Source organism: Halichoerus grypus, chromosome 6 (assembly GCF_964656455.1).
Source record: "Halichoerus grypus chromosome 6, mHalGry1.hap1.1, whole genome shotgun sequence".
NCBI lineage: Eukaryota > Metazoa > Chordata > Mammalia > Carnivora > Phocidae > Halichoerus > Halichoerus grypus.
Genome location: NC_135717.1, coordinates 86,435,606 through 86,456,562, shown reverse-complemented (window position 1 = coordinate 86,456,562; position 20,957 = coordinate 86,435,606). Strand labels below are relative to the sequence as shown.

Sequence of the window (20,957 nt, the reverse complement as noted above, 5' to 3'; positions counted from 1 at the left end):
CTCTCAACTGCTAATTTTAAAATCAATATTTATAGATTTTCTGATTTAAATTATAGTCATCATCGGAAGTTTAGATGAGTTATTTTGGGCTGTCCCTGTAGCATATACATAAATTTGATTAATTGTTATCTACCCAAGCACGTTGGAATAATATTACTTATATTTATACATACAATAAGACTTTTTCTTTACCGGGTATAACGCAACCATTTTAAGAATGAAGAGTATAAAGGCAGTTCAACCCAGGAGCGGAGATGGATTTGTAGTTATGCAGGTTTTTAAAAAATGTGAGCCTGGACTTTGAATTCAACTCATAGCCTATAGCCCTTGTGATTTTTATACTTGTTATTATGTCCTTTAGATTGAGTTTCTTCTTCAGTGTAACTATGAACTCAAGTATTCTGTAATGACCAAGCATCTGTTGGCTGACTTGTTGCTATGTGGGTTTTGTCCCTGCTGAACCATGTCTACCAACGAAGCCCTACTGTCAGGTAGCCTTCTACACCATGTCAGAGCATTTCTGTAAACCTCAGTGATCTTCTTGGCTTCCCGGCACCAAATACAGATTTTTCTATCCATCTCCAGCTCCCTCCGCGGGCAGTCGTCTCTTTCGTGAAGAGACGTACAAAGGCCCTCACCTCCTTCAAGGATTTATGACTCTGTATGACTTCTGGTTTGAGCCAGGACGGCTGGAGAGCAGTATTGGTTATTTCAGGGTCAGTAACAGAAATCGGGCATGAGTTCATACATTATGTCATGACATTTTCCCTAGTTTTAAAGAGTTGCTTTCTTTTCTTGTTCTTATACTAGTTTCACAGTCAAGTCTTACTCATTTTCCCTTTTTCTTTGCTCCCAAGAGGATTAACACCTAAGTTAGCATTCACTGATTTAACAAATAGTTATCGAGGGCCCACTATTTGCCAGGCCCGCCCTGTTCTAGGAACTGGAAATAGATCAGCCGACAACAAAATAGTCCCTTCTCTTATGGACCTTAATGTCATCACCGAGGTCCTTGGTAGCTAAGGTTATGGAGTGTACGTGCCTGACGTAAAGTTTTTGATTGCCAAGATAATCCATTTCAAAGACATCCATCTTGAACAAACATATTGCCAGCTTCTTGACACCGCTTCCAGTAAAACACCTGGTTAAGAAGCCAGGCCACTCCCACCCATGAAGTTCCCCTTTTCAGAAAGCCCTGAGTAACCTAGATAACTGACTGCTTGCATGACCCCACTTTTCCCTTCTCAAGTCCTAATTAACAATGTTATGTTTTAAATTCGCCAGTAAAGGAGCGCCTGGGTGGCTCAGTCAGTTAAGGTCTGCCTTTGGCTCAGGTCATGATCCTAGGGTCCTGGGATCGAGCCCCTCATCGGGCTCCCTGCTCGGTGGGGAGCCTGCTTCTCCCTTTGCCTCTCTCTCTCTGCCACTCCCCCCACTCATACGCGCACATGCTCTTGCTCGCTCTCAATAAATAAATAAAATCTTAAAAAAAAAATTCACCAGTAAAGTATGAGCTTGTAAAATCCTAGGCGTACACTCCCAATGTAAATAAAAACAGAACACCAGGTCTATGCTCCCCCAGGCTCCCCATGACTTCCCTGTGTGGCCTTGGGCTTGCTCCATGTATCCTCCAGGACTTGTGAATAATAAACCTCGTTTTTTCCTATTTCTTTTTAAAAAAATATTTTACTTATTTGAGAGAGAGAGAGAGAGAGCATACGCCGGGAGGTGGGGAGGGGAAGTGCAGAGGGAGAGAGAGAAGCAGACTCCCCACCTGAGCAGGGATCCGTATGCCTGGCTGGATCCCAGGGTTGCAGCATCATAACCTGAGCCAAAAGCAGACCCTTAACCGACTGAGCCACCAGGCGCCCCTAAACCTTTTTTTCAAAGTTTTTTCAAAGTTCCCTGATGGTTGTTGCTGAGGTGAATCATAATAAAAACCAAGAAGGTCAATCCAACTGCTGCCTGGTGAAGACCATCTGCTCAGCCGTTACTGGGATGTTGCCGGAGGCTCTCAGTTTCATCACAAGTAAAGAATTTAAGGACCGACCAGACAGGGTAGAGTGGTGCAAGAGTTTATTAAAGAGAGACAGTACACTCTCGAAATAGAGAGTGGGCCGCCTCAAGGGAGAGCTGTGCCTGGGGTTTGGGTCTCTATCTTTCTTTGACAGTATTAACTAAGGGGTGCAATATTTATTATTTGGGGAGGGGATTTTTGGGGGGGAGCAGGGTTTTGCACCTTTTCTCCCATATTTATGAGGGTCTCTGGCCTTCTGGGTCTTGGGCCTGTCTGGTTTGATCTGGCTTCTTGTGGCTTTGTTTGCAGAATTCTGCCACGACAGGTTGCTAACTTTCCTGATAATGGGCCTTGACTCACCCCTTGCTGGCCTCCAGGCATCCTGTTAAAGCCTAACTAACTGCCCACTCTAACACAGCCACACCTCAGCTCCGGTGGGGAAAAGTCTGTGGGGGCCCACACAAGTAGTGGGGCCCGGGTGAGTGCCTCAGGCATTGGTAATCTAGAGCATCGCTATTGATAGCCTGAGACCAACACAAAACAGGTAATTTGTTAAGCAGAGTCAAAACTGGCTGAATGGGGAATGCATTGTCAGAGTGCAAGTAGGCAAAATTCCTGTCTTATTCCTGGAGAATATTCATAGATTTGCAGCTTGTGGGTACAAAGATTTTTGCCTGGGTTTAGAAGGTAATTTAAGACATAGATCAAGGAGTTCTCAATGAGTGCCAACAATATATCCCAGACCAATTAAGTCAGAATCCCTGGGGTTGGCTCACAGGCATCAACATATATTAATATATTAATAATTAATAATAATTAATAATGTGTATGTATATATATACACACACACACACATACATATACCTCAAGTTCTCTGGATAAGAGAGATAACCTTACAGTCAAGGTTGAAAGATCATTGTATTAAAGTTACCTGTTTGTGGAGACAAAAAAACAAACTATATTTTACTGTAACAATTTTTGATGAGACGAAGGCTTTAACTAGAAGCAGAATTATTGAAAAGGAGAACCTCCCTCCCACTCCCCTACCCCTCCGGGTTTTTTTCCTACTATATTTTTTTCTTACTATTTTTTCCCTCTCAGCTGACAAGAGCTTATTCAGAATCAAATAGGCAGTAACTTACTGAGAACAAAGCTCAAAAAATCAGAGTAATAGCTCAAATAGGTTTGATTTTGGTGCCTTGGCATATGCTTTTATATCATTCTGGAAAATGATTTCCCTTCGTATCTATTTCTTCAAGAAATCCTAAGAAGCTTCAAGATCCAAGCCAGTTGTCACTCTCCTTATAAAACCAGAATGAACTATTGACAGTTTGTAACACACTCCTCTGAGTTGCAGTTGCATTGTGGTCAAACTTTTGTCACATTCAATAGTCATAGTTTACCTAATGTTGCTTTCTCTAATACTCTGTGAGCTCCTTAATGTTGCTTCTCTTTATTCACTAATTTCATCTACAATAGTATCTGAACTATTATGGATTTTATTGAATGGAATTAATGAATAATGCCTGTATTAGAGAGATTTATTTTTAGACAGAATTGTCTATTACAATTAAGACACCTGGATCCAAATGGTATTTTTGGGTGAAAAGGAAAGTGCAAATCAGTGTAAAGAAATCTGTCTCATATTTGCACGTTTGCCTATTGGACTTTATTCTTCCGGATGTTCTCACAAGTGGAAAACTGCTGTCAATGCCAATGATGAGTAGGAACATTTACTGTTTAATTTGGAAATCAGTCGCTGATTGGAAGTTATGTTAAAGTTTTTCATTTAAATCTGTAAGACTGGCTCTCCTTGTGTATACTTCAGAGCCTCAGCTGGAATAAAAGAGAAGGATTTTTCAGGAAAATAAATGAGACAGTATCTGAGCATTTTTTCAGTGAAAAGTATCAGACTGGATTTTATTCCACAACATTTTGACAGCCGTAAAATCAGTGAGACATAGGACTAACTTTCTGGATTCTTTCTACAGAAATGCCATCTGGAATTAAAAATGCTTTTCTGATAGCAACAGGAGAATTCATAGCTGGAATGTTGGGGAACAGCTTCACTGTACTGGTTAACTGCATTGACTGGGTCAAGAGTCAAAAGCTCTCATCAGCTAACTGCATTCTCACCAGCCTGGCTATCTCCAGAATTGTTCTTCTTTGCATAACACTATTCGATTCATTTTTAACGGTGTTCTGGCCACATCTTTATGCCGTTGATAAACTAGCAAGATTCGTTAGCATTCTTTGGACACTGAGCAATCACCTAGCTACCTGGTTTGTCACCTCAGTGTTTTCTACTTCTTTAAAATAGCCAATTTCTCCCACCCCTGTTTCATCTGGCTGAGGTGGAGAATTAACAGAGTGCTACTTGTGCTTCCACTGGGGTCTTTATTCTTACTGTCTTGCAACTTTGAATTATTAGATACATTTACAAATTTCTGGGTTAATGTCTATCAAAGATATGAAAGAAACTCAACTTGGTCCCTAGATGTAAGTAAAACTCTGTATCTTAACAGCTTGATTGTTTTCAGTTTCATCTACTTAATCCCCTTTCTTCTGTCCCTGACCTCACTGCTCCTTTTATTTCTTTCCCTGAGGAGACATACCAGGAATGTGCAACTGAACACTGGCTCTAGGGACTTCAGCAGAGAGGCCCATAAAAAGGCCATGAAAATGGTGATGTCTTTCCTTCTCCTCTCCACGGTTCATTTTTCTTCCATCCTATTAACAGGTTGGATTTTCCTTTTACTGCAGAATTGTCAGGTCAATTTGGTTGTCATGTTATTATCGACTCTTTTTCCTCCAGGCCACTCATTTAGTCTGATTTTGGGAAACAGCAAGTTGAGAAAAACTGCTTTAGGACTACTGTGGCATCTTAATCACCACTTGAAAATGGTGAAATCTTTAGCTTCATAGACTCTTCCAGAATTTCCTAGATCCCAAGAGATTTAAATTAATGAAGAGACATTGAAGATCCATTTTAACCTTTGGTTTTCTCACTGGCTTCTTTTAGATACTATTAAACATCACAGACTTTCCCCCGAATGACCTATAAATGTAAAAAGCAAGCGTCATTCATTATAACACTTGCTAGTAACAAGAATATATTTGAGACAATATGAATGTAAAATATGTAATGCAGCATGTATTAATTTTATATATGCTAGCAAATATTTATTACGTTCCTATGTGAGAAAAGGATTACTTAGAAATGAAAATCCCTTCCAAGTTGAAGTAGGTGGAATATTTGTACAATATTAAGTTAAAAATAAATTAAGGAATAAAAATGCTGGAAGTGCATCATCATCCCGTAACAACAGACATAACTTTTAAAACAAAGAAACAGACTCTCAGTATGAATCCAAGCTAGAATAGACAACTACCTTTGTTGAATAAGAGAAAAATCAACTTAGTTTATAAAAAGACACTGAATAATTATCCCTAATTGTATAAGAATACTTTTATGTGTACTTTACAAGGATCAAAATCGGAGTTTGTGTGGGGTGTGTGTCTGCATGTAAGGATTATACGAAGGCTGGTGTCCCTTGTCAGAGAGGACAAACACAACCAACTCACCAGGGATAAGAACAAAAAGTTTACAGGAGAATATTGTGTATTTGTGTAAATTTTAACATGTTTGTGTGTGTGTGTGTGTGTGTGTGTGTATATATATATATATATATATATAGTGCCGGGTTGATGTTTATAATAAAATAATTGAAATGAAATCAAAGTAGCTGAAAATGTACATAATCTTAAGGCCAGCCCTTGGCAAAATTGTGCTTGTTAATGATATTGCAACTCCGAATAAAAGTTTGTTATCTAGTAATTTATAGAAATTAAAATTTTAAACATATTAAACTATTGATAATGAAGAAATCGTTGTAGGGTTTTAAATTGCCATAATTTTTCAAATGTAGAAGCTAAAAAAAAACAAAAACAAACTAGATAATAAATGTTGAAAAATATGTGGGTTATAAGTTAATTTTGATGGAGCAGTAGGTCAAGTCTAATGGTGGGAATATAAAAACCGTAAGGGCTTTGTAAAGTGTACTCTTCCTCCAGGGAACTGTGCTATGGGGTGTTCTGATGATGAGGAGGAGGGTACATGTACATACCCATGCACAAAAAGATTTACATTTTTTTTTTTAACTTCACTCATTATGTTGGACCCTATATAAGAAATTTCCTGGGTGGGGGGGTGTGGGTGAACTGGATGAAGGTGATCAAAAGATACAAACTGCCAGTTATAAGAAAAATACATATAGGGATGTAATGTACAACATGACGACTGTGATTAACACCTGCTGTCGGTAAACCTGAAAGTTGCTAAGAGAATGGATCCTAAAAGTTCTCATCGCAAGGAACAAAATCCTTTTTTTTTTTTTTTAAAGATTTTATTTATTTATTTGAGAGAGAGAGAGAGAGCACATGAGAGGGGGGAGGGTCAGAGGGAGAAGCAGACTCCCTGCCGAGCAGGGAGCCCGATGCGGGACTCGATCCCGGGACTCCAGGATCATGACCCGAGCCGAAGGCAGTCGCCCAACCAACTGAGCCACCCAGGCTCCCCCAAAATCCTTTTTCTTTTTTTTGTATCTATATAAGATGGTGGATGTTAACCGAACTTCTCGTGGTAGTCATTTTGCGGTATTACGGTGTGCGGTTTAAGCTTATACTGTGCTGTATGTCAATTATATATCAATTAAAAGAAATTTCCTAATGATTGTCAATGGGATTATCTTAATTTTGGAAAGGTGGAATTCTAATCATACTAGCTATTATTTAGATTCAGATACTGAGGATAATTTGGTTTAGAACACATCCTTTTTCGTAAGGAAGTTAAGATCACTTTGTACTTAGTAGAAGTAAGCATATTTAGTTTTAGTTTTTAGATTTACACGTTAGTATCAGCAAACTTTTCTTTATTGACCAAGATAAAAAAAAGATTTAAACAACCATGCACAGCCCTTGCTTCTTATGAGCGGGATTTAGCAGTAAATGTTCTCATTAGGATTAAGACCTCACTTCTCATGTACTGATGTTGGAGAGATGAAGCTCTAAGAAGCAGGGGCCTATTCCTGATAAAAAGCACACAAAATGACCATTAAAAATGAGGCCTGGGTTACAGATTGGGCAGTGGCTACTGGTGTATTGCTTTCTCCCTAGTAAAATGGTATTTTGAGGGATGCCTGGGTGGCTCAGGCATTAAGCGTCTGCCTTCGGCTCAGGTCATGATCCCAGGGTGCTGGGATCCACCCCCGCATCGGGCTCCTTGCTCAGCAGGGAGCCTGCTTCTTCTTCTCCCCATTGTCTGTTACTCCCCCTGCTTCTGCTCTCTCTCACAAATATATCAATAGAATCTTTAAAAAAAGATTGATCAAGAATTACTCTCAGAATAAATCTTCATTTAAAAAATTGATCAGATGATTGGTTTGATCAATGCAGGAAAAAAGTTATTGAAGAGGGTTATATATATATAAAAAAAATCACAGGTGACAGATGGACTATTTTCAATTTTAGCAGTGGGGAAACACCAACATACATACAGCTTCAGAAGACAAAGGAACACCATGGTACCTCTATTCCTTAGCCCCATGTTTAAATGAGTTTAGTTTTTTATTTTATTTTATTTTAATTTAATTTAATTTTATTTGACAGAGAGAGAGAGAGACAGTGAGAGAGGGAACACAAGCAGGGGGAGTGGGAGAGGGAGAAGCAGACTTCCTGCAGAGCAGGAAGCCGCGATGCGGGGCTTGATCCCAGGACCCGGGAATCATGACCTGAGCCGAAGGCAGACGCTTAACGACTGAGCCACCCAGGCGCCCCTAAATGAGTTTAGTTTTAAAAATAACTTCTTTTCCCTTTCATACAGATCTAACCTGACTTTGACTTGAGATATTTTCAAAAGTTTTCTTTTTATCAATTAAAAACTAGTTTCTTGAAAGAAAGCTCCTTTTTTAAAAATTAAACCTTTTTTTTTTTTTAAAGATTTTATTTGACAGAGAGAGACAGCAAGAGAGGAAACACAAGCAGGGGGAGTGGGAGGGAGAAGCAGGCTTCCTGCAGAGCCCCGATGCGGGGCTCAATCCCAGGACCCTGGGATCATGACCTGAGCCCAAGGCAGACACTTAACGACTGAGCCACGCAGGCACCCCCCCCCCATTTTTGTTTATCTGTTGGCCTCACTTCTCTTACTGTGCCTATGATTTCAGAGTGAAGACATTTCAGGCACAGTTATTTCATTAGTGCTTTTTACCTTTTGGTTGTGACAATTATCTTTTCTCAATTTGGTTCATATGAAAAGGTATACCCAATCTACTTCATTCAATGTATGAACAAACTTCATTTCTCTTTATTCATTGATGCCCTCCACTACCTTACTGTGAATAAATCCACATACTTGGTATTTGAAAGCCATAAAGATGGGCAAAACTTTCTAAAGCAGATCCCTAATTAGGCTAGGAACTGGCAGGGGTGCCCTCAGATGTACGGCAATTAAGCTACTAAGAATTCAATAGTTTCTTCTTATCATTTGTTATAGGCACTCAGTAATGTCCTTGGTCTTTTGATGGTCCCCAGAGCATTGCTGAGATTGGAGGGGGGAGAAGTGGACTTCATTTGTAAAGACTCATGACTTGGTCTGGTGGTAATCTTGCCCGGCAATCGGCTATTGAAGAATTCTTATTAAAATTGCAAGAAGTTCCCATATTCATGGTAATCCAACCCAACCGATGTGAACCAATTGAACCCTACTGGAAACCCTAGTTATTGCAGGGGTTCCTTTCTTGGTTCTCTTGCCTGAAACCTTCCAAGTCTACTCTTCAGACTACTTTCCAGGTTCAGTTTCTGGCAGTTTCCTCTCTCTCTCCTTTTGTTCCTATATTCCTAAACTTTCCATTCCCACCCCTTTACGTCTCCATGTGTAAGTCCTGTTTTCTTTTTGACTATCAAATCTATGAATGCTGAACCAGGAAAAGCCCCCATTAAAATAGGACTGTAAGACTTTGTACAGAAAATTTAGGTAAGCCTCCTCAGAGCAGTGATGGATAGTTTCAAAATTCATGTTCACCTTATCTCTACTCCTTAGGGGTAAGTAAAGTGTTTCCTTTCCAATCCTAGGGGTAATGTCCTTTTCTCTAACTCCCTTCATCCCCTTTCTCTCCACAAACAGGCCAAATGACTTTAGACAGCAGAAAGTATAAAATGCTTGGATTTACATATCAAAGTATATTGAGTGTTTATATTCTAATACATAAAGCCCTCAACTATACTGAAAAAAAGATATTGCCAACTATGATCCAGATAATACTTCTGTTTCACATTTAAGAAACAGGATTATTAAAAAAAAAAAAAAAGCCAAAGGATTATTCAGCATTACCTATACATTAAAAAAATTGAATCCCTCATCAAAAGTATCTTTAGGGATAAAGGAGGTTCAACTCTAGTTTGGCCAACTACTATGACCTTGGGGAAAGTTACTTAACCTCTTTAAATTCCAGTTTCCTTATCTTTAAAATGATGGTGAAAATGTTTTCCTCATAGGATATACATGAGAATTATAGAGATCATGTATGTAAATAACTTCGCACAGTTCCCGGTATTGAAAACTCAATAAGGGATGCCTGGGTGGCTCAGTGAGTGAAGCGTCTGCCTCGGGCTCAGGTCATGATCCCAGGGATTGAGTCCCGCATCAGGTTCCTTGCTCACCGGGGAGCCTGCTTCTCCCTCTGCCTGCTTCTCCCCCCTGCTTGTGCGCTCTCTCTCTGACAAATAAAATCTTAAAAAAAACCTCAATAAAATTAAAAAATGATGCTGATAATAAGGATATGCTCTTTTAGCCAAGCAATCACATATTTTTGCCAACTGAAAAAAAAAATTTATTCCCTAACCTTCAAGTTATGTTACTATGATCACCATTCCCTTTTAAACTGTAACACAGTCCACATTCCCCAGTATTTTTATCAATTACACTTTATGAATGTGTTTTTTCTTTATTTGTGAGAACTATGTCACCTCTCTGCTTCTTCATGCTGGAAGGATCTCTGGACCAATCAATATTCATGATGGCCCGAAAAAGCTTAATTTATGGGCAATAAAGTGGACCTTAATATCAGGGGCAACTTTATCTTTATTTCCTTCATTGACTAATGACTATGTGTAGAAAAAACAACTAATTTGGCATTTATCCAACTATGTTTATTATCTACATTGCATTAGCTTAATACTCTAAGGGATAGAGCAATGAACAGTCTTTGGCTTCATGGATGCTGCCTGGAAGGATGGTAAGAGGAATAAAACTACTTGCAAATTAGAATAAGTGGTTTAGTCAGGGCAAAAATCTTGTTTTCTCCCTTGGGAAACTTCACTGAGTTATAAATGTGGGAAGAAAAATATAGACTGGGTGTAAGAACAAATGTGAAGAATAAAGGGTAAATCATGGAGCCTTCATTCAGTTCCTACTTCATAGTTGCTGATACTATATGTGCTGTAAAAATTGGATAGGATACAGTATCTTCCCTCACAGAGAGTCCAATATAGCAGGAGGATGTGATACACAGTAAGTGCTGAGTGCCTTGGTTTCTTTAGTGTAACAAAAGGCTAAGCTGAAGAAAAAAGGTTGAAGAAGGCACATGTTCACGTAGCAACCTGAATGAAGCATCCCTGTCCCTCACCATTCCAGAGCTAATGGCAGCCCCATTCTTTCGTTACAAAGTGGGACACTAGTACTTCTGGGGAAGAGCGATGCTCACCATTTGTAAGTACCCTGGCATTACAGAATTGTTTCACTGATCAAATTACATTGCTGGTATTTTAAAATGTTTTAGTTCCTGAACTCTCACAGCAATATGTAAGAACCAAGGGAAAGATGATAGAAAACTGTCTCTTGGATATTTAAAAACAAAAACCCACATCTGATAACTAATGCACAATTAGGCAAAAATAAGGTAGCCTATGAGAATGGCAATAGGTTGATATGAACACAGCCCTTAGATGGAGTAAAACATTAATACAATCAGGGGAATCTGGGAAAAAATAATGAAAAAAAAGTGACATCTAAGTTTAGCCTTAAAAATACAGGTCGAGTAACAAAAGGCAAAAAAAAAGAAAGAGAAGAGAAGGCAAAAGAAAGTAAAAGAGGATGTGCTCAAAAAAACTACAGGAGTTTCCCTGGGGACAAGGAATAAAGAAAGGTTACATCCCTGCTTGTAAACTGTACTTTTCCATTATCAAAACTGATAACATTTGCATTCTACTTTGTAACCACAATTAAGTATAAAGAAACACAATTACCCAAAACCAGACTTGGTGCTGGAGGGGGAACTTAGTTTACAACCCGAGAGTATACTTGTTGGTTGGACACAATTAGTGGAATACAAAACTGCAAATAGTTTATAAATCTTTATCTCTCCAAACAATGGCGACTTTTATCTCTTAAAATCCTTCTGGAGGCTCTGCCCCAGGCCCTCAGGGTCAGTACCTTACAGATCACCTTTAGGACTGAAAAGCTCCACTGGAAAAAAACAGGCGCTCTATGAGTTTTAAGTTTTACTCACATGTTAATGAGATATTTTGTTAGAACAAATACTACTTATTGTGTATATATCAAGCACTAAGGCAGGCTTATTTTTAATTCTGACTTTTCAAAGTAGGTATTTTTATCTTCTTTTAATAGTTGAGCAAACTGGGTTTTAGGCAGACTGATTCACCTACAACCACAAAATTAAGAGTTTGTATTTTCACAGTGATATGCCTGATTTAAAAACTCAATCCCATTTTACTGTGGTGGCTCTTAACCAGTGCTGTATATTTCAATTGCCTGGGGGAAACTTTTTATTAAAACTGAAACTTACTTAAATTAAGTTTTAATCAGAGAAATACATATATACAATTAAGAAAAACCAAAATAATACTGTTAGACTGGTAGTGAAAGACAGCAATCCTCTGCCTTTTCTCTACCCATCTCCGACTTTTTTCTCCAGAGACAACCACTTCTATCGTAGCTTTTTTAATAATGTGTTGATATTGCTTTACTCACCTCTCTGTATTAGATCTTGCCTGATTTTCCCCCATTACACACACCTCTCCTCTCCAATCCCCTCAATACTACACATTTTTTGTTGTATTAGTATTCAGTTTTACGTAATTATGACTGACTTTATATGACTAGTATTATTCGCAACAGAAGAATGCACTGTAGTTCCTGAAAAAACTTTGAATTTTCCTGTTTCATAATGGATTTGTTTCCTTAATTTTTAAAAAATTTGCAGACCACCAATTCATCCTCAGACTCTGAAAAACTAAAAATCTCGTCTTTATATTCAAACACACCCGGTACTCTCAGTTTTTCTTTTTGAGACATTCCACCTAACTTTCTGTCTTTACGCATTTCTTATTGAATTCATGCTCTTCTCCCCTACTCTCCTCCCTCTTTAATATAGTTGTATTACGATTTTAGCAACTTCATGGCATACTCCTTAGGTCATTTACTCTTCAAATAATAAAACGCCTTTTTCCCCATTGACGACAGACTGTATTTCTCAACTTCCCACTTTATAAGGACAGCATTACCATTTTTTCCCTCCCCCTTCAACATCCCTGCTTGTGAACTGTACTTTTCCATTATCAAAGCTGATAACATTTGCATTCTACTTTGTAACCATGATTAAGTATTATCTCAAAAGATGAAAACCATAAACATCATTTACATTAATTATTACGATTATTTAAATGTTATTCACGAAGTAGCCAAGCTTAGTGCTGTGACTGGATTTCCTTCTCTTTGGCTCCAAGGTCTTGAACTACATGCTACTCACAGGGACCCCGAAATAGAGTCCACTTTCTTACACTCCAACCCTCTGTTCAAAATCCACCAGCATTTTATATTGTTTGGTATTAGAAGGTCGCTTTTCCTGTACAGTTGTGCTTTTCCACTGACAATTTCTGATTGTCACGGTTTTCTCTTGTTGAAGAAATATATTTGCCTTCCACGTATCTTCAAGATCTTCAGCTTCTTACTCATCCAATGTCTTGCTTACAATCCCAATATTCCCAAAATTTATGTCTTATTTTAATTTGGGCCATGAGCTTGTTGTACATTAAAATTTTTCTGAAAACTTTATTAGCCCTCCTTTTTTTTATAATGCATCATGTTCGTTCTGTTTTCATTTTAAGGATGCAAAGCTTCTTAAATATTGTCGTAGCCCTTAACTGAAGTTCTTCGCTGTCCCCGGAAAATCGCGTACTTCCTCTCTCTAGCCGCTACCCGCCACCGCCCCGGCAGCGCGGCTACGACCGTCTCCGTTGAGAGCGCAGCCGCGAAGAGCGCTCAAGTCCTCTCGCGAGATTCCAGAGCTCCGCGCTCGCAGCTCCGTTTCGCCGCCGAGGCTCCTGGGAGTCGGCCATGTCCTGGCCGGGAAGCCGGCCGCGTAATCACGGTACTAAATGCGTACCTGCAAGCGGATGTTGAGGATCACCGAGCCTGCGACGTAGAAGTACGGAAAGTTCATGCGCAGCTGCCAGGCCAGCTCGAAGAAGGCGAGCAGGGTGCGGGAGAGCCCTTTGCAGAAGACTCCGTAGGAGCTGGGGACCCCGGCCGTGCTGGAGGCTTTGAGGGCCAAGGAAGACGGAGCCGCCGCGGTGGCCATGGACCCGGTGTCGCCGCTCCCCCAGTGCTGAGCGCCGAGAGTCACCACAGGCCTCGTGGGCCCCCGACCGACGGCCGGGACGGCGAGGGGCAGGGTGGGGGTGATTACGCAGCCGCCAGGCACATACCTGCGCCTCCCGCTGACTCCGTTTCCTCCCCAGCGGCGCTCTGGCCACGGTAGCCGCTGTCGCTCCGCCCCTTCCTGTCTGCTGCTCCCACGGGTCTTTAGCACTTAGAGAGCTTAACAGGTGGTAGATGCGGAAGGGGTTTTGCACGTATATAGGCCATACACATTGTCTTATATGTGGTCAGCCAAACAGATATTATTTTCACTCTGAAATGAAGAAAGGAAGCTTAGTAAAATTACGTAATTTGAATTTGCCCTAGAGAACACAGTTTGTAAGGGTCAAACTTCAGATTAAAACAGGTTTGTCTGCTATGTGATCTGGGGTATTAGCCAGGAATATCACCCTTTGATTTCATAAAATTAACCATAATATTAGGGCAAGATGAACTCCTTACATAAGCCAGTTCAGACATAAAGTCTCTGTGTTCATAACATACTATAACTGTAAAGGATCACAATCTCAGGCTATGGATTTTCCTGTGTATTAGGACTCTTTCAGTTGCAAGTGACCCAGACCTTTAAGCAAACAAAATGAAACACATACATACGCACATATACTTTAATTTGGGAGGGGGGGACATGTTACATACATACAATATAATTCCCACCCAGGTAAACCCATGAAAAGTCCAGAATAGGTGGATGGAAGCATGGGGATACACCTGTGAAACCTGTGGCTAGGCCCCAAAGCTTGGAATACTACTAAAATCTAAACTCTGAATAACCTTAGGGTTAACATCATAGTGTATCTCCCATAGCCATATACCCTTCTGATGTTTAAGTGATGCACATTTCATTACCTTCTCCAATCTACATTTTAACTTAACCTCTACACTCAGGGATTATTCAGATACGTAATTTATGATCAAAATCCTCAGATTACTGTCTAGTTCTGAAAAAGCACTGTTCACGTATCCCACATCTCACCTGCACTGAATAGCTGTAGTGACTACTCGAAGCACAGTTAATGTATCCTAGAGGACCTCTGTTTCTCTGTATCCTACTGATAATGATTGGTACAAATAACATGCCGTTATGAAATTTGTAAAATGTAATTGTGTGTCCCCAGCTAGAATTTTTTCTACTTTGTTATACTAATACCACCCCTGCAACACTGTGTAGACAGCACTTAGAAGAACTGATTACCAGTCACGTGAGACAACTTATAAAATAGAATATTTGAGAATTTAAAATATTCTGAAGAATGATATAAGATGAATGACAACTCTGAGAACCAGGAGAAAATGTGTAATTTTAGTATACAAGTATAATTTACCCTTTCTGAAAATTGAAAAAAAGAATAGATCAAGATATTCAGGGTCACTTAAGTCATTAAGTTTCTGGATCTTCCATTTCCAACTATATAAAACTATGTGGATTCATTCTCCTCTACCCTTTCTCTACTACCCCACCCCTTACACCCAGCTCTGGTTAACTCCAGGAAAATCCTGTCTGTCATCCTGAGTCCATGGGGAAAATAGCAGCCATCTACTGCTAAGGTGCTTAGGTAGATGTCCTGTTTCAATGGGAAAGGACTGGGCAAATAAAGAGTAGTCATGAACTCCCTCTTCTACTCATTAATATTCTAAAGCTGATGAAGGATTTCCATCAGGCGAAACTGACAGTGGAATGTGGACTAGGACCAATATTTTACATGGTTCTGGTTTTTATTCTGTCCTTTGATCTTTAGATTTGAATAACTGATCCATATTTTTTGCCAAGTAGGCACATGTAAGTAAGCTCTCAACAGTAACACGTCCTAAGCCATTTGTCTAGTTGATACTGCATTGGCTACTAACTGGACCTTCCTTTCCTAATCTTCATTATTCCCCCTTTTTTGACTCTATATTCCCAATTTAGTACTTTCATTTTGAGAGAGAGCACGGGTGAGTGCACGGCCAGGGAGGGGCAGAGGAAGAAGGAGAGAATCTCAAGCCAACTGTCCTACATGGGGCTCCATCTCACGACCCTGAGATCACAACCTGAGCCAAAATCAAGAGTTAAGACACTTGGGGCGCCTGGGTGGCTCAGTCATTAAGCGTCTGCCTTCGGCTCAGGTCATGATCCCAGGGTCCTGGGATAGAGCCCCGCGTTGGGCTCCCTGCTCAGTGGGAAGCCTGCTTCTCCCTCTCCCACTCCCCCTGCTTGTGTTCCCTCTCTCGCTGTGTCTCTCTGTGTCAAATAAATAAATAAAATCTTAAAAAAAAAAAAAAAGAGTTAAGACACTTAACCGACAGCCACCCAGGCAGCTCCGTGCGACCCCCACCCTCCCTCCCCCGCCCTTTAGTACTTTTTAATGACCTGGTTAGCTTTATGATCCTTTGGAAGAGTTTAAAGGTAAGCACCAGTGGGTCTGTAAAGGACTATATTGGCAAATTCTCACTATTGTAGTTATCAGGCATAATATGTCTTTCATTTATCATTTTATTTGAGCCTTATCTCTTATTCTGAGTCTGACTAAAGACTTGTCAGTTTTGTATATCTTTAAGAAAAAAACCAGCTTGTAGTTTGATTTTTTTCCTACTATCTGTATAGTCTCTGCTTTTCATTTACACTCCTTGTTAGTGGGGTTTTTTTTTTTTTTTTTGGTGGTTCCTTGAAGTATAAGTTAGGTTGTTTATTTGAGAACTTTCAATCAGCCCACCCCAGGTGCATGTTTGCCACTAAAACCTTTGTGACTGTCCATGGCACCGTTTTTGTTCTTAGCGGCTCCCAGGGGCTCGCAGCAGATGATGGTATGTGAAGACCCATCGGTGTCACTAAGTCAGGCTCCTGGAGAACTACTGATCACTTTGCCCGTCAGCTCCTTGATGCAGGTCTGACCTTCATGCAGCAGTTAGGAAGTCAGGACATTAGATATGCAGACTAACCCCTATGAGGGAGAAACAGAGCTGAGTGTTTTTGCCTACTTTGTGCTTAAGCAGAGGGGATAGTTACTGGGAGTCTTTGGGTGCACATTTAGAACCACCTCTTTAGTTTGTGTGGTCCCCAGGGATTTGTGAATGCTGAATCCTGCCAGTTCCCAGGAGCCAGTCATAATAGTTGGGATGCTGGGTGTCTGGATGTGCTTCTAGTGAGAAGCTGGAGATTTGGTTTTATTGTTGAAGTGATCTGGGAGGACACAGTGGGTGATGTGCCCTGCTCCTCTGTCAGGCTCCTGGGAGGATCACAGGTAGTTCCAACATATAGGCTGATTAGAAGCCATATCCTCAGGCAGCAGCTGTGAAAGTCTGCAAATTTCTTCTAGGGAGAAACCTAGAAATCGGTGTTTTCTCCTGCTCCCTCTGCACTGAACCTGGGGGTGGGAAGGGATTGCCGTGGGGAGTGCTAGCATGTCTTAGCTGCTGCTTTGTCTGATAATAGTCCTGTAGGCCTAGGTGCAAGCCCTGTTGGCTCTTAGAGCTAGGTGATTTGGGAGAGCATTTCTTGGGTGGCAGTGTTACAAGTTGGGGCATTATATGTGTGGTCTAAACTTTTTGCTCTTTCGGGAGAAGCTGGGAGTTGGGGTTCCCTCCTGATTGGTGCTGTGCAGGGGTGAGGCTTATGCTGAAAGTGTGTTTCAGCCTTTCCTACTTGTTTTGATGTGGATATATTCTAAGTTTCCCAATGTGTAGGAGTCACTCAGTGTGGATTTTTCTTAGAGGGAACTGATCCATGTGTAGTGAGGAGAGAAATTCAGGAGTGTCCTATTGTCACCATCTTAATGATATTTCAGCTCATTTTCCATGGTTGCCCGGGGGTATTCTCTATTGTGTGTGTGTTTGGAGTGGATAGTATTTATGGGCTAGATGTGGAGTTTTCACACTGTTCTGTCTAGAACTTTGTCATTTGATCACACTTAACTGCAAAGGAGGCTGGGAGATGTCTCAGGCATGCTTAGGAAGAAGAAAATAAGGATTTTGGTCTGCCTCACTGCATCTGCCACAGTCTCCATGCCTGTTTTTAAATCACCATATGTACCCTTTTCCCCACTCACAGAACACACTGATAGCCCTTCCCTGGGGACACAACTCAAAGTTCTATATTTAAGTTCTATCATTTTAAGATCCAGGAATTTGGGGTGATAAGTTCTCTACATGATTAGAGGTTGCTGTCCCTCATAGTCTGATGACAAATGAACTCAGAAAACACAAAATGGATGGATGCCTTCCTCCATCTTTCACCTCCAAATATAAAATGGTTAGGGTCAGGCTAGCTGGAAAGAATAAACTTTCATTTGGCAAAGAAAATAGGGGGTCTACAGCTGTTGATTGTCCATAGCAGTGACAAAATCTGGGTAGATACTGTGAAGCCCTGGCACTGACTTTACAGAGAAGTTCCTGATTAGTCCCTGTGTCTGGGCTCTGGGAAGAACTCCCTTGTTCATCATTCTTTGTGGCTCCTGGCTCTACCCTCTGGATGTTCTTTATAATTATTATCCTTCTTGGCTACATCTGAAGTAGATGTTGGGGAAGAAACCCTCCTGAACAAGGTACAAATTTCAAGCCTACTCCCTGGTAATACAAATTTGGAAGCCAGTAAGTCATTCAAATGTTACAGATTTCATTGTCAAACTCAACAAGTACAATTACCACAAATATTTCGTTTAATCTATTTGCTTTCAGTCAGATGTCCAGAGACAAAGATTTCCCTTACATAAATGCCTTCTTTAATTAATTACTCAATTAATTAGCTTACTCATCCCATGACTACTTCAACTTCAATAGTAGCTAGCTAGAAGCCATCTGAAATAATGGGCGTGTGTCAGAAGTTTAAACCCTTGGTCTGGTCTTTTCTATAAGGAGTAGTTTCCATGTTTAACTGAAAAATCTTTTTTTTTTTTTTTAAAGATTTTATTTATTTATTTGAGAGAGGATGAGAGGAGAGAGAGAGAGCACATGAGACGGGGGAGGGTCAGAGGGAGAAGCAGACTCCCTGCTGAGCAGGGAGCCTGATGCGGGACTCGATCCCGGGACTCCAGGATCATGACCTGAGCCGAAGGCAGTCGCTTAACCAACTGAGCCACCCAGGCACCCTAACTGAAAAATCTTAATGGGCCTTTGTCAGTTAAGGACTTATATTCAGTTTTATTTATTACTGTTTGAGACCTAAGAGCTGTGAGATTTTTACAGTCCTTTGAAACCCAAAATTTCTGAACTCACTCTTCCTTTTCTCTTTGCAACCCAGTCGATTCATTCCTTTCTCATCTTGTCTTGTAATACCTCGCTAAAAACAACTTTAGCACAACATTTTAGGTCTTATCAACCACTTCCACTAGGGCTAAGACTATGTAAACAGGGCCTGCCTCAAAGATTTTATATGTAACATTTTAAAAGACTTTGCCACTGCAAAGTAGAGCCTCCATGTTTCCAGCCTCCAAAATCTGTTTCTTCATGATCCAAATGCCTCTAAACCTGCCCACTTTGTGTCACAAATAGGCTCCCAAACAAAGTGACTCATACATAATATAGACTTAAATTGCTCTTTTCACAGTACTGATGTGTTTGAGGAGGCTTCTCCATACAGTTACCCCGGGAATTAGGCTGAGCAAACGTATTCCATCTTTAACATGTGGCTTCCAAGATTGCTTGGGGTTATCCCCATTGCTGACAGCAATGAGGAAAAAGGTGTATGGAGGAGTGTTCATGGGGATATTTTTGTTGGGTTGGACCTGTAAATGATGCACATAATTTTCACTCATATGACATTGTTCAGATTTCAGCCACATTGCCACAACCACCTGCGAGGGAGGCTGGGAAGTACAGTCTCTCTGTGGCCCAGACGAAGAGCAGAAATGCAATCGAGGACATGGATGTTGGAGAGCACTTAGTTAGTACCATTACAATCGAAATAGCCAATAAGTTATTGTAAAACAGTTTCCTCCTTTAGAAGCATGGTGTAGCTTGTTTGTGTCACTTTGACAATTTATACAAGCCCTATATCCATCATGAATATCAGCTCTTTTTCTCGATTTCTTCATAAATTCTAAAGAACTCAAGTTCAAACTAAATGTTCCTAGCCACATGAAACCATAGTTGATTCTGCACTGTAGCATCTGTGGCTTCCTCATGCATATTCCCAGCATATGTTGCTTACAACTTCTGATTTAGCTAATTATTTATACTTCTTTGTTCTAGAATGTGAGTGTGCTCTTTGAACTATAAATAATTTCATTAATCCTATAAATCATTGAATCAATAAAAATACTTGACAGGTAGAATGAGTGACAATAATAACAATTATATAAAACTTTTTTCTAGCAATTTCTATTCAAAATCTAAAATATTTGCATTCAAATGTATGGCTCAGGGAAGATGAAAGTAGAACGTGGGGGAAAATAATGTCTCATATTTGCATGTTTTCATACCTGACTTCATCCTTTTAATCATTAGCACAAATGGATAAACTATTTGGTTTAGCACTGGAATTACAGTATCAATAGAGGGAACTATTCTTTTGTGAAGGTCTCTGCAACTATATCACATAGCAGAATTTTGGTTGTCCTTTCTGGAATTACGGTGCAAACATCTCTAAGTGGATGTCAACCTGCAACTGTTTAGCTATGAAGCCGTCAGTGAGGCACCACACCAGAAATATTTTCATGGAAATGTGAGCTGGAATGAAGATCTCTTTCTGGTAGTGGCAGCAGGAGAAGTCATGTTAGGCATGCAGGGAAACGGGTTCCTGGGACTGGCAAACTGCACTGAGTGGGTCAAGAATGGCAAAGTCTCATCAACTGATTTCATCCTTACCAGCTTGGCTATGGCCAGAATCACTCAACAGTGGGTAACACTATTTGGTTAATTTATGGTGGGGCTGTCTTCACATCCCTTTGCCACTGGTAAACAAATAGCAAAAGTGGTTACTATTCTTTGGGCACTAACTAATCAGTGAACTACCTGGTTTGCCACCTGCCTAACATTTTCTGCTTCCTTAAGGTAGCCAAGTTCTCCCACTTCTTTTTCATCTGGCTGAAGTGGAGAGAGAAGAGAATGGGTCTCGTGCTTTTCCTGGGGCCTTTGTTCTTATAGTCTGTTAACTTCTGAATGCAGGATGCCCCTGGTGAGTTGTGGAGGAGTACCCATAGAGTCCATGAGAGACACATGACTTTGCATTTAGATATAAGTAAACTTTTTGGTCTTGAAAGGCTTCTGCTTCCTAGCTTGACCTATGTTACCCCC

General features: G+C 40.3%; 2 protein-coding genes across 2 annotated transcripts; one reads left to right on the top strand and one right to left on the bottom strand.

The window, feature by feature from the left end:
• The first annotated feature begins 3,923 nt into the window (after positions 1-3,923).
• On the top strand, positions 3,924-4,942 carry LOC118525469 (taste receptor type 2 member 42-like). The gene is given in 2 exon segments (XM_078075608.1): positions 3,924-4,308; positions 4,311-4,942. Coding segments are annotated over 2 exon segments (930 nt in total). The 5' UTR covers positions 3,924-4,010.
• A 5,258-nt stretch (positions 4,943-10,200) lies between these two features.
• On the bottom strand, positions 10,201-13,872 carry SMIM10L1 (small integral membrane protein 10 like 1). The gene has a single exon (XM_036076220.2). It carries the CDS (start codon positions 13,669-13,671, stop codon positions 13,465-13,467), a length of 207 nt encoding a protein of 68 aa, XP_035932113.1. The 5' UTR covers positions 13,672-13,872; the 3' UTR covers positions 10,201-13,464.
• Between the last annotated feature and the right edge of the window lie 7,085 nt (positions 13,873-20,957).